The sequence below is a fragment of the Pelophylax lessonae genome (assembly GCF_965119305.1).
Source record: "Pelophylax lessonae genome assembly, chromosome: 2".
NCBI classification, from domain to species: domain Eukaryota; kingdom Metazoa; phylum Chordata; class Amphibia; order Anura; family Ranidae; genus Pelophylax; species Pelophylax lessonae.
The window spans coordinates 488,306,681-488,321,677 of NC_138769.1; the positions used below are offsets into that span (position 1 = coordinate 488,306,681).

The window sequence follows — 14,997 nt, forward strand, 5'->3', positions numbered from 1 at the left end:
TATGATGTCCCTGCAAAGGGAGATTCTGATCAAATGGGACAAGACTCCGCAGTCTCTGGACAATCAGATCCGGCTGAGTCAAGGGACGAGGGAGTCCCTGATATGGTGGATTCGTTCTCCGGCACTTCTCCTGGGAAACGGGCACCTCGGCTCAACAGAAAGGTGCAGAGGTTTTTGGCTCGGTCAAGGGATCCTCTGGCTGAAGCCACAGACGTGCTGGTGGCCCCGTGGGGTCAGTGTTGGCTGATTTACGCCTTCCCTCCTCTCAAGCTTCTGCCCAGACTTCTACTCAGGATTGAGGCAGAAGGGATTCCGGTCATCTTAGTGGCTCCGGACTGGCCTCGTCGGGCTTGGTATGCCGATCTGGTGCAGCTGGTCCAGACGTTCCTTGGGAGCTTCCTCTCAGGGAGAATCTGCTGTCCCAAGGACCGATCTTCCATTCTGCTTTACAGTCGCTGACTTTGATGGCTTAGCTGTTGAACGGCAGGTGCCGAAAGATAGGGGTTTATCTGAATCTTCTTCTAGGAAGATCTGCCATAGTTCGTGGAAGATGTACATTGCGTTGTGTGAGTCGCTTTGTGTTCATCCTTGCTCCTTCTCGGTTGCTCCGATCTTCAACTTTCTTCAACGGGGGGGTTGAACAGAAGTTGGCCTTGAGTACCATTAAGGGCCAGGTGTCGGCATTCGTGGTCTTCTTCCAAGACATTCGGCCATATACTCCCTGGTGTGTACCTTTCTTCAAGGTGTCCGACATTTGGTTCCTCTAGTGCCGGCCCCGTTGCCACCTTTGGATCTCAATTTGGTGCTTTCAGCTCTACAGAAGCCTCCGTTAGCAAATATTCTGGAGATTACCGTGCTTACACTGTCCCAGAAGGTGGCCTTTTTGGTGGTTATCACCTCTTCGTGCAGGATGTTGGAACTGGGGGCGTTATCCTGTCGTTCACCCTATCTGGTTGTTCACAGGGATAAGGTGGTTCTTCGCCCCTGTATGTCTTTCCTTCCAAAGGTTGTCTCTGATTTTCATTTGACTGAAGACATTATGTTGCCTTCCCTGTGTCCCAGACCTAGACATGCGAAGGAAATTGCCTTGCATGCCTTGGATGTGGTCCGGGCAATTATGGTGTACCTGGCAGCTACGGAGTCTTTTAGGAAGTCAGACTCTTGTCTGCTTCCTCTGCAACCATTTCCAGATGGACTGGACAGACGGTGGTTCAGGCCTATTCCATCAGGGATCAGGTTCCTCCTTTACCTGTCAAGGCACACTCTACTAGGGAGCTCAGTGCCTCCTGGGCTTTATAAAGTGGATGTGTTGGCATTTGCAAATTCATCCTTTGGCTGCAAGGTTTTGCTGGCTGCTGTTTAAGTGGACCTGATCCTCTTTGAGGGTGTCTTGTTTTTATCAGGTGGGCTCCAGTGGTTTGGTTGAGCTAATGTTTAGCCTTGGGAATTTGGTTGTTCCCACCCCTCATGTTTAACACTGCTTTAGGACGTCCCAATGGTTATTACCAGGAGCTGTGTCTGTCAATGAACGAAAGAGAAAATGGGATTTTTCACTTACTGTAAAATCCATTTGTTTGTTGTTAATTAATGGAAACAGCACCCATTCCTCTGTGGAGTTATTATTCTCCTGACACTGCTTGCTATAGACACTCAGTTTTGTTACAAAGAGAAGGACTATACCCCCTGGGACTGCCAATGGGTGTAGCCAGAATATTTTTCTGCTTAGTGTCCTACTCCTGTAGGGGGCAGTATAACCCAATGGTTCTGAATACCAAGAACTGTGTCCGTCAATGAACATCAGAGAAATTAGTTTTATGGTAAGTCAATGATATAAGTTAACGTCAAAGCACTTGATGCTGATTAAAATTCTGCCTAAATGTGTTATGCACTTTTACAAGTGTCAGAAATTTTTTCTGGCAAAATGTTGCTGCCAGGAGGAAAAGCTTCTTGGCGAGTTTGCAAAGGCCTTAGACTGAGACCAGGTACCATAGGTTCACACAGCATATTGCAAATGTGTGTGTACAGGTATGTATTTGTATATACATAAAGTTGTTGTCAAATGTTTGCATACCCTGGTAGAAATCCTGAAATTGTGGCATGGATAATAAAAAGCATGACTGATCATGTCAAAAAAAATGTTTATTTAAAGGTCGTAAACACATGAATCCATTTAGGATCAGTTGTTTGGCTCCTCTTTAAATAATAATAACTGAAATCGCCCAAATGGCCCTGATCAAAAGTTTACATACCCTGAAATATTTGGCCTTGGTACAGGCACACATGTGACATACACACATGTGACATACACAGGTTAAAATGGCTATTAGAAGTTAAATTCCCACATCTGTGGCTTTTTAACCACTTGTAGGCTAGGCATTTTCTGCCACTTTTTGTTTCCATCTGAAAATCTTTATTTTTCTTTTTTGCCAGAAAATTAGTTGGAACCCCCAAACATATTTTTAAAGCAGAGGCCCTCGAGAATAGGTTGGTGGGTTTTGCAACTTTTTACAGGATTCGCGCAGCGGTTTTTCAAACTCAGTTTTTAGGTAAAAAATACACTTTTATATTTTAATGCCAAAAAACACAATACATAACCCAATTTGTTTGTAAAATATAAAGGATGGTGTGAAGCTAAGTAAATAGATACCAAACATGTCATGCTTTAAAATTGCGCACGCCTGCACAACGGCAACAAACTACATAAATTTTACTCTCCATAGGCGACGCTTTAAAAGCTCTTACAGGTTACCACTTTAGATATACAGAGGGGGTCTAGTTCTAGAATTACTGCCCGTGATCCAATGTTTGCAGGGATACCTCACATGTGGGACGATCGTGGTTTGTGTGCGGGACCGACGCGCACGTTGCCTTTGGTTCGGGGCCTTTAAATATATATATTTTTTTTAATAATTTCTTTCATTTTTTTATTTTGTTGCTTTATAAAAAAAAATCTATCATTTTTATTGCTATCACAAGGAATGTAAGTATCCTTGTGACCGCAATAGGCAGGTAACAGGTACTCTTTATGGAGGGATCTGGGTTCTATAAGACCCCAATTCCCTCCTTTGCCCTTGAAAGCATTCATAACACCAAGGTCAGCGTTTTTGAATACTTTAAAAAAAAAAAAAAAAAATGGCGCCGTTAAGATGCCGGTAAACCGGAAGTGATATCATATCATTGCTTCCGGGTTACAATAGCGACGACCCGATCAAAGCTGATCCCAGCTTTCTTTGTGTCTCTGACTAGCTGGTGGACTTGCCGGCTAGTAGCTCGGGTCTCCTGGGAAGGGGGTTGGAGGGGGCGTGTCCCCACCCGCTGCTCGTAATAATAACCGAGCAGCTAGGTAGCTTTTCCAGTTATTACAAGGATAGCCGACTATCGGCTCTAAAAAAGGGTACAGTTGCACGCATCACCCCAGTACAACCAATTGAAATCAAATGACATACCAGGTATGCGATAAGGTGGCAAGTGGTTAAATTGCAATTAGTGTCTGTGTATAATTTTTCAATGAGTTTGGATGCACTGAGCAGGCTTGATACTGAGCCATGGGGAGCAGAAAAGAACCTGTATAACAAGGTAATGGAACTTTACGACTTTGAAGATGGAAAACATTATCAAAAGATGTCGAAAGACTTGAATTTGCCAGTCAATGGTTTTCAATCACTTGTTAAGAAGTGGAAAATTTGGGGGTTACAATATGCCCGTCAACATCCTGACACGCCTCACCACTTTTTGCACACTATAATTTATAGTGAAGATTTCTGGCAATTTCAAAAGCAATAGATGGGGGAAATTAACCTTGAATTGCCATTTTAACCTGTTCTTAATTTTTCACTGCAGTATTGGTGTACATGTTTTAATACATGAACACTGTATTTTACGTTTAGGTAATTTATAGACTTAGAGATTTATTTATAATATTCTATTTATACATGATTTATATAGCGCCAACAGTTTACGCAGTTCTTTACAGCATAAGGACAGACAGTACAATTGCTAAACAATTTCATACAGTAGGAATCCGATTGAGTTTTTTTCTTTTGTGTGTGTGCGTTTGTGATATATACAGTATCTCACAAAAGTGAGTACACCCCACATTTTTGTAAATATTTTATTATATCTTTTCATGTTACAACACTGAAGAAATGACACTTTGCTACAATGTAAAGTAGTGAGTGTACAGCTTGTATAACAGTGTAAATTTGCTGTCCCCTCAAAATAGCTCAACACACAGCCATTAATGTCTAAACCGCTAGTAACAAAATTGAGTACACCTCTAAGTCAAAATGTCCAAATTGGGCCCAAAGTATCAATATTTTGTGTTGAGTTATTTTGAGGGGACAGCAAATTTACACTGTTATACAAGCTGTACACTCACTACTTTACATTGTAGCAAAGTGTCATTTCTTCAGTGCTGTCACATGAAAAGGTATAATAAAATATTTCCAAAAATGTGAGGGGTGTACTCAGTTTTCTGAAATACTTTGTGTGTGTGTGTGTATATATATACAGTTCAGACCAAAAGTTTGGACACACCTCATCATTCAAAGAGTTTTTTCTTTATTTTCATGACTATGAAAATTGTAGAGTCACACTTCAAGAGGTAGTCACCTGAAATGGTTTTCACTTCACAGGTGTGCCCTGTCAGGTTTAATAAGTGTGATTTCTTGCCTTATAAATGGGGTTGGGACCATCAGTTGTGTTGTGCAGAGGTCAGGTGGATACACAGCTGATAGTCCTACTGAATAGACTGTTAGAATTTGTATTATGGCAAGAAAAAGCAGCTAAGTACAGGAAAACGAGTGGCCATCATTACTTTAAGAAATGAAGGTCGGTCAGTCAGTCCGAAAAATTGGGAAAACTTTGAGTGTCCCCAAGTGCAGTCACAAAAACCATCAAGCGCTACAAAGAAACTGGCTCACATGCGGACCGCCCCAGGAAAGGAAGACCAAGAGTCACCTCTGCTGCGGAGGATAAGTTCATCCGAGTCACCAGCCTCAGAAATCGCAGGTTAACAGCAGCTCAGATTAGAGACCAGGTCAATGGCACACGGAGTTCTAGCAGCAGACACATCTCTAGAACAACTGTTAAGAGGAGACAGTGTGAATCAGGCCTTCATGGCAGAATATCTGCTAGGAAACCACTGCTAAAGAAAGGCAACAAGCACAAGAGACTTGTTTGGGCTAAAGAACACAAGGAATGGACATTAGACCAGTGGAAATCTGTGCTTTGGTCTGATGAGTCCAAATTTGAGATCTTTGGTTCCAACCACTGTGTCTTTGTGCGGCGCAGAGAAGGTGAACGGATGGACTCTACATACCTGGTTCCCACCGTGAAGCATGGAGGAGGTGTGATGGTGTGGGGGTGCTTTGCTGGTGACACTGTTGGGGATTTATTCAAAATTGAAGGCATACTGAACCAGCATGGCTACCACAGCATCTTGCAGCGGCATGCTATTCCATCCGGTTTGCGTTTAGTTGGACCATCATTTATTTTTCAACAGGACAATGACCCCAAACACACCTCCAGGCTGTGTAAGGGCTATTTGACCACGAAGGAGAGTGATGGGGTGCTGCGCTAGATGACCTGGCCTCCACAGTCACCAGACCTGAACCCAATCGAGATGGTTTGGGGTGAGCTGGACCGCAGAGTGAAGGCAAAAGGGCCAACAAGTGCTAAGCATCTCTGGGAACTCTTTCAAGACTGTTGGAAGACCATTTCAGGTGACTACTTCTTGAAGTGTGACTCTAAAATTGTCATAGTAATGAAAATTAAGAAAACTCTTTGAATGAGAAGGTGTGTCCAAACTTTTGGTCTGTTCCATATATATATATATATATAATATGTGTGTGTGTGTGTGTGTGTGTGTGTGTGTGTGTATATATATATATATATATATATATATATATATATATATATATATATAGTGTGTGTGTGTGTGTGTGTGTGTCGCTACCCCCCGCTGGTTGAATTTTGTCCTCTGTTCTTACCTTGAGCTCTACACCTCTGACACCTTGGGTATACTCGTCAACAGACACAAATTGACAAGGTTTGGTAAATGCCTCAGGGTCACCCTGAAATGAGATTTGAGACCTTGGAGTATGAAAAGTTATATTAGGAATATGAGTAGTCAAAAATAACAGGAAATCACAATGCAGTACATGTTTTAGCATATACAGTTTCAAATATCAGTCAATGCAGTATGAGTGCCTCCTTAGGTTTTGATAAAGCTGCATAAACTGTAGCTTTCCCCACTGGAAATGAACAACATAAAGCGACGGTAAATATTGTATCAATAGAACAATGACCAAGTCGCCTAGAATCACTTATAGTGAGGAGGCTAGGGCCTAGGCTACAATGCAATGACAGTTAAATGACTATAATCTCTTGACTAAACAGGGTAACAAGCGCTCTAATGCAGTCTTCAAAGTAAATCTTCGACCAGCCATGTTGGAGCTCTTCAAATTAAAGAAAAAAAATGTTTTCTGTAATAAAGAAATGGTTGTCGAACACTGAGTTCCCAAGGGCACTGAGTGGCAAAGTGTCCAAGAAGAGGCTTAATATAATGAGTATATAATGAGATGTATCTTGGATGTTCAGAGTTAAAATTCTAAACCGCAGGATTGTTGCAGAATATCAAAGGATAGTTGGTGACTTTAAGAGGGGTAGTGCGGTTTGTCTTGCAATGGATTTCACTACAGGGTCAGTCAGTGTGACGCAAATGATTAATATTCCACTCACCAACAGCACAGTATTTGTAGCAGTAGGTCTCCTTCGGTGATGAACGGGGTCCTCTTTAAGATGAAACGATTCCAGATGTACCTCTGCAGTATTCAGGCAGCAGTACCTCTGCAATACAGCAATAGCTTTTAGATAGACTCAGCAGCGTCGCAGCAGAAATCAGCAGGTATGGGTCTCCAGCACTAGGCCTCAGGATGATCGCTTGCTCCCGCACACAGTGAGATGGACGCAGACTTGTCTTGGCAGATGGCAGCAGCTACACCGGTTCTCCAGAACGAACAGGCACTGTCTCTACTGTAAAGCACATTCTTCTCCTGTATCTTTCACCCTTTCTCTCTTCCAGATAGGGCCTGCACTTCATCACACACCAGTCTCCTTTCCCAGACTCCCCTCTGGCTTCCTAGGTTTTCTTATTTATTAAACCCCTCCCATACAAAAGCAGGCTGGTCTTACAAGTCCTTTTGGGTTGGTTTAACACCGGAGTTCTTTCTGGCTGGAACCACAACTCTCTAAATGCAGTCCTCTTAATTTATGATTAATCAGAGTTCGTAAAGCTCCATCTTGTGGCAGAGAAAAGGAACTTCTTGCAATAAAGGTTAACTATGATAATTCATTAGTAAACCTGCACATTTCAGTTACAGTGAGCATTGTTACACACATATATATATATATAGCGCTATATAACTCTAGAATTGATTGAGCAGCAATATACCAGGTGGGGGTCTTGGGATTTCATGATTTTCATATTGTTTCACAATTTTTAGGGGTGTTTTAGATACAGCAGCTATTCTTGGCAAATCACATATTTAACTTTTTAGTTAACATTTTTGTGTTAGTATCAAGTCACCATCCTAAAGCAGAGAAGGGTTGAGTATTGACAGCATTGTTTATATATTCATGTCACGCATGTTGCCTGTCATTGGTAATAGCAGTTTTTTTACTTTTTTATTTATTTTTTTTTATTATCTTAGTGCATCAAAACATACAACTCTGACTGGCATGTTGTCACTTACAAGTACGAGGAGTATTCAGGAGATTTCCGGCAACTTCCAAAGTAAGTGCTACCCTATGACCGCTTTTACCTGTTAAAGTTGTGAGCATGCTGTTGTGCTATGGAGTATAGGTGTGATCTGCTTGGGCAAAATTGTACAAAAAAGGCTTCTTTTCCTGTGCTGTATTGCAGTTCTGCGGCTTATGGCCAAAACGATTTACAGGGTATGACATGTAACTTATCGATCACTACTGGTGAATCACAATTTAATGTTATAATGGAAAAGTGGATGGTAGCAGACTACCGTAATTGATGATAATTTTGATTATTTTGCTATATCACCTAGGAGGTGATGAAATTGTGGGAAGTGTACTATAGGACAAATGTAAGTCTTATTTTGATCATTTGCTATTATTACATTGTGCTGGTCACTGTAAGGGATATGTATTTTTAGTCTAGGGTTTTTGAGGAGTCAGTGTGAATTTGATATATCCAGAATGTCTTGAATTTTACAACATACTGAAATGCTGATGTTAGGCTGGGTACACACATTGTAACTTTTTTTTTTTTTTGTTCTACAAAGTGGGTTAAGCATTATAAAAAAAAAAAAAAAAGATTCCTGCATCCACACAACCGGAGTGCTATTGTATTCTGACAGAGGAGACTTCCCTCCTTTACATCAGAATACACTGATCAGCAGCAGTGGCTGCTTGAATGCTTGATTGCTAGGACTGTTTGGCAGAAGGCAGTATAATGACCGACATTTTGTTGAACAAAGAAAGCTGCACACACATCAAAATGTGTCAAGCTCCTACTTAACAGGCCAACTTTTAATATTCTGTACCTGGCGTTAGTCATCAAGTCAATCTGTGTCCATCTCTAGCTCCCTTAGATTTCCTTTGCAGGTTGTACATGGGGCCTTGACTTCTGCCCATGCTGAGATTAATCATGCCCTCTGCTATTCAACTGGCAAATTGCATAGCCCCTCCTACCCACTAAGGTTCTGGCATTTAACCAGCCAATGATAGGGTTTGGATGGTCAGGAGGTTGGGAGTCTTAAAGCGGAGTTCCGGCCTCAAAATTTTTATTTAGATAAAAATACCCCCGGGACAGTCAGGCCTTATGCATTTAAGCAACGATAGTCTCTGAACTGTCCCCTGTTTCACTTACCTTTTAGAAGAAATACTTATCTTGAAAATGTCTTGTCCAGCGCTGCCATCTCGGGTGTGGGCAGCTGAAGCCGGAGCGTCCTCTTCGGTGACGTTGGAGTCCCAGAATGCCCTGCCCCGGCCCTGCTCGTCACTTCCGGTGCAGTTGCGTCATCTTTGCACAGCTTCTGGGCATGCCCAGAAGCTGTTCAGCAGGGAATGCCGCACGTGCAGCGGAAGTGACGAGCAGGGCCGGTGCAGGCGCATTGACTCCTGGGAGCGATGACGCTCAGCTCCCAGGAGTCAATGCAAGAAGGAAGTAACGGCGCGGGCCGCGGCCGCAGAGGGAGGAAGTTGAAGGGAGGTAAGTATTTTTTCTTCAAAAACAAGGTAAGTGAATAAAAAAAATATTATTATCCAATTCTTTTTCAGGTAATGTACAGCAAGCAGATGGGGCAAAGTTTATTTTGAGGCTGGAGCGCCGCTTTAACAAGAACCCTAGCTATGCCCAGGCAGGGTATAGTGACCAAATTCACGTAACCTGTTGCCCTACATAGCTACACATTGCTACCTTCCTTTTGCTCCATTGCCGCTCTGTTTGGCAGCTTGAAAAGAAGAGTGGAAGCTCTGTGTAAGAAACTAGTCAGGCAAAAGTATATGAACCTTCTTCCTTGTGTTTGGTGCCGCAGATACAAAGTACCAATGCTGGCACAAGCTCTCTATATCTGGAAGTAACAGGTATATTTGTTCATTCCAGGAGACTGAACTGAGGAGGGGGGAAGTGTAGGGAATGTGAGCATATTTTACTGGGAAATATGGCCATTAAGTTAACCTGTTGGATTTACCTAGCATTGGCAAAGCACAGGTTTACTTGGCAATGGATTTTATGGGTTCTCTAGGACAGGGCTTGATAAATTTGCTTTAAATCTAGGAGTCAGCTAAAAAAATTAGGAGCCAGTTTTTTTTTTTTTTTTTTTCTAACAAAGCTTAATTTAGCCTTTACAGAGGAGGTATGGTGCTGGAATTATTGCTCTCATTCCGGCCTTCGCTGTGATATGTAACGTGTATCACAGTTGATATTTTCAGGCGTAGGTGCCTAATGCATGCACAGATGTGGGAGTGGGTAGGCCTCAATTTTTTTTTTAGGGTGGGTGGATTTCATGTGCTTGGGTGGAACTTTACATTTTTACAACGAAAAAAAAAAGATTTTAGCTTGACTTTTTTTTTTTCATCACAAAGTCCCCTATTTGTTTTTTTGTTTTTTTGGTGACTGGTTCTCCTAAATAAGACTTTCAGGGTCTAAAATAGACTCTACATGTCTCCCCAGGGCTCCACTGAATGTAATGCAATGCAGATCGCACTGCATTACATTCTTTCCCAGCCGTGATGGCCAGGGAAACTGTCAACTGGGACCTGGAAGTGACATCATACACATAATTTCTGGGTCAGCAACAATAAGGGGACATGTATCCACTCTGCTCCCTCCCCTCTTCCCAGCAGCGCCCACTATGCCAGTCCTTGACCTGCAGATGGGTAAGCGGAACCCAGGATACATAGCCAGCGGAGCACAGCGTATGTGGAACAGCCGATTTGTCCCCGTGGCGCTCGTCATGTAGCCCTTAGCGGCGATGCTCCGCCCACCCCCAGCCCAATCTCCAATCACTCTGACAGCATAGCGCTGACAGCCCACACTGCCCGACTGAGACAGAGCTGCGTACCGCCGCAAAGGCCCCTCCCCCAACATCTGATCTGCTTCTTGGACAGGGGACACACTCAATTTCCGTCCATTCAGCTACAACGCTCGGCCAAGCACACCCCAGAAGATAGAAGGCTCAGCCCCTTTGGGATAGGGATCACCTTGGAGACCCACTCAGCTTGGAGTTTGCCACCTGGTGTCAGCAGTGAATGAGTTGACAGTAGCTCAGGCACCAGGACGCAATTTCTAGTTGCAATGGCCACCTGGTGTCTGGGATTTGTGGTGCCCTGCTTTAGGGTGGGGCTTAGACTTAGTCCTGCACTTTTGCATAGAAATGTTTTAGGCCAAATCAGGTTCACATTAAAGGAATACTGTTTAAAAATTGGCTGTAACCATTTTCTCTCTCTTTACAAAATGGTATAAAACTATGCGAGCTAGTGATGGCTCTCCTAAATATTAACACTTCCCAGTATAGAAAATCATTCCATCCTAACACTTCCACTTGTCAGAACGTGTAAAAAGTATTCTATACTGAGAAAATTAGTTCTCCATAGAGGTGATTCTTTTGGAGTGTATGCCATGGTTAGATATTTTTCTTGTGCTTATTTCCCTTTAGTCCCTTTTTTATTAAATGTAAGCAATGGGTCTTTAAAATCTTTTCGTTATTATCTCTGCCAGTTGCATGGTGTCATAGAACATCAGCAGGGAAATTACTTTGCCCATTCCATTATGGAGACAGTTTCCATTTTACAGTATGCTCTTGCAAAACCTAGAAATATACAATTAAACACTAATCAATGGCAGGCCTCTACAATACAACTCCATGTCCCATGGAATTCCTCCAGGCTTTAATCCTGTTTTGTCCTTGAAATGATTTTTGTGTAGCTATAAATAATTATGAAGACAGGCTTGTTTATGATATTTTTATATTCTGCTAATTTTAGAACACTTGTTCTAAAAAAACATAGATACCGTCTTAACATTTTTTTTTATTATCTAGATTATCCATCAGTTTTATACTTTGTGCATTAAATCAGATTAGCAATGCAGTGCCATGGGATAAAGCTGTGAATTCCATAGCCCCATGTGAAAGCTCAACTGTTTTGTCTGGTTACTAATATTACACAGTATTCTTTATGAAACATGCAGTTATCAGTGGCACAGTGAGCATATTCTCTTCTACGAAACCCTACATTAGGCAAAATACTCTGTATAGCTAGGGGCAATTTCTATAGACGTACGGAAAGTGGAATATAGACTGAGCCGTGTAGCTGTAATGCTGCCGGTATAATCTATGCGTAGTTACAGTATATGAAATTTGTTTTTTGTCATAGCTTCTGGTTGTGCTGTGCTTTAATACTTGCTTTCTTTTTTTTTTTGGTATGCTAAATTGTGGAAGAAGGAATGGTTTTTCTTTATGGGCAAGTTGTGGTCCAAATGGTTGTATTCCAGGAACTATTTCCTGCATTTTTGTTGCAGAAACAATAACCCCTCCAACAACTGCTGTTTCCTGCCATGTGTTGGAGTGCTTTGGCATAAGTTATGTTGCAGGAATGTTGCTTTCCAAGGCCACATTAGATCTGTGGAACCAGGCAAATTAGTAATCTGTGGATGTTGACGTTCTTCCAGTATTAATGTATAGAACTGACCAGAATTATCAACATTCTAGTTGCTCCTTGGTTTACTCAGAATGTATTAATGTTTATAACAGAGTTCTACCAGTTGCTGTTAGCTTTCACTGTCTCTGCATGCAGATTTATAGGATCAGGTCACTGAAAAGTGATATTTACTACTGATAGCTTGATGGCCAAACTTATGCTGTTGGCTTCTTATGTTTTTGAGAACTCCAATGGTATTTTTCTTCACCATGATTCCTAATTATTTTGCTGCCCCTGTTGAACTCATGGCTCTTCCAAAAAAAATAAATCTAAAAGTCCAACAGAGAGCAAGACTGCCTTATAATTTCTTGATAGGTGCAAAGTTATATCAGGCTCATCACATACCTGAAATTGAATATCACTTTTTGTATTGATTGATTCTAAACCAGCAGAGTAGATTCCCTCATAAATCCCAGGGTGGCATACAGGCGGTCCCCGGGTTACAAACCTCTGACTTACAAACGACTCCAACTTGCAAACGGAGGGAGACAACAGAAAGCGAAATTCACTCCTGTAAGAGTTCTCATGGGGGAAAAAGGTGTCTCCACTGAAGCTTTATCTCCAATCCTTGTTTCCACCACAACCCATAATGTTCAAAATCCGGTTGTAATTGGGACAGAAAGTGAGGTGAAATCTTCTGAACAGGGGCACAGACAGCAAAACAAATGGTGCAGAGGTGGTAACCCATCCCTATGCTATCCAAAAAACTTAAAAATTATTCTTCTGGCTGGAGCTAAACTTAAAAAATTTACCTGTTCAGACTTACAAATTCGACTTGAGAACAAACCTACAAGTCCCTTTCTTGTTGGTAATCCAGGGACTGCTTGTACTGTCCTATAATATTTATCATGTAAACCCAAGGCTTAATATAATTTAGGAGGCACTGGCTATGTCACCAGTGTCTCTGGAGAGGTAGAAGTAAAAATATAAAAAAATCCAATGTTTTAAGAAGTTGTGGTAAGAGTTAAACTGTAATGTGTTTGCATGCATCTCCACGGGCTCAGCAGGAAATTTGTTTTAACGTTTTGGGGGGGAATAGGCATGCTTTAATTAAAGAAGGCACAGAGTAGGGTTAATTGGCTTTTACAGAATAATATAGATGTATCTAGATCACCATTTTCTTGGTGTATTATTAGAAAATGGCGATCTAGATGCATCCGGCTCCAGTACTTTAAAGACACGTCACTTGCGTATGCAAATGATCCCCTGAAGAAGTCACGTCAGCGGACGTGATGTAATATGTAGGGCAGAGCACCGGAGGTGACGTATTGAATGCAGAAGTAAGGTCCGTGGGTGTTTGTAACCGGCTTAAGGCTAAGAATACTTCTGTTGTATGTGAGTTGATATATTTTATTCTAATAAACGTCTAAAGTTTAGCGATACTATACTATATGGGCCCCTTATTTTGAGATTCGTGGGAGCTCCGGAGGGCATTCACCCTGATCCATATAAAAGAGGCTGACCACCACCCCCCTATCGTAGATACAGGAAGGAGAGGAGAGGATTGGCATAGCCATCTAGAAAAGAGGCGCATTATCTGAAATCTTGAGGTGAGCGGCTAGCACACCCATAGGGGTAAAGACAGTGGTGTATTTAGGTTTTGTGCTGCCTTAGGCCTGACTAATCTCGTGCACCCCCTAATTTAACTATGACCCACCCCTTCCTGTCAAGACCACACCCCTTCCTGTTTAAGACCCGCCCTGTCGTCTGTAAACCACGCCCATTCCTGTATGTAAAATAAAATTCACCAAAAAAGAACTGGCTCTTTAACTGGAATTTCAGTAGCGCAGGGATGGTGATGACCTCCCACTATAACACACTGCCAAGTGCCAATACAATGTGATTACTCAAAATAACTGGATCTGATAAGATGCATAAATATGAGATAAATAAAATCCCATCCATAAGAGTCCATAAAGTCCATTAATAAAGTGCATAGAGCATTTCAAGGTGCATTCATGAGGAGTCCAAAGTGCGATCATGCAGGATTAATGGTGTGAATTATAGGACCACCCTTGCTTGCCACCACCTGTCCTGGCACTGAAGGTGGTGGCAAGCAAGGGTGGTCCTATAATTCATACCATTAATCCTGCATGATTGCACTTTGGACTCCTCATGAATGCACCTTGAAATGCTCTATGCACTTTATTAATGGACTTTATGGACTCTTATGGATGTGATTTTATTTATCTCATATTTATGCATCTTATCCGCTCCAGTTATTTTGAGTAATGTGGAGCTTGTGGCGGTGGGAGGCAGCATGGGACAGGTCATGGAGGGGCTTTTTTGTGTGGGGGGCCTGCAAAAAATCCCTAGAACAGCCATCGGCCTGGGCCTTGTCGGCCTAGGCCAAGATACAGGCAGCGTAGTAATAGTTAGAGCATACTTTGAAGTACATTTTTTTTTTTTTTTTTTTTTTTTTTTTTTAGTTTTATTTTTTTTTTTACATTTTTTTTACAGTACTTTCACAGAATGTAAACTGTTTAATGATTTTTCATTGATTTCAGCATGCATGAAACACTTGATGAAATCACAATGCAACATCATTAAACAGTTCACATTCTGTTAAAATGTACTGCAATCAATGCACAGCTGCAGCACAGTTAGGTTATTTTTACAGTACCTGCTGCTCGGCTCCTGGCTCCTGCTGTCCTGGCCTGGGGGTTCCTGGGTTCTCCTCTGCTCTGTGGACTCCATCCCCTGCTGTCTCTCTCCTCTTCGTCCAAAACTGTGTGCAGGGCAGCCCAGGGCAGGGATGTGCAG

At 42.0% G+C, this 14,997-nt stretch overlaps 1 protein-coding gene across 7 annotated transcripts in view; it reads left to right on the plus strand.

Annotated features, from left to right (window-relative positions):
• The window catches only part of DOCK9 (dedicator of cytokinesis 9), a 490,995-nt gene that overhangs the window by 197,916 nt on the left and 278,082 nt on the right, over window positions 1–14,997 (plus strand). For all 7 annotated transcript variants that reach the window (XM_082245713.1, XM_082245711.1, XM_082245714.1 and 4 more), the window contains exon 4: window positions 7,713–7,795. In XM_082245713.1, the coding sequence (XP_082101839.1) occupies window positions 7,713–7,795 (83 nt within the window). The remainder of the gene's footprint in view (window positions 1–7,712; window positions 7,796–14,997) is intronic.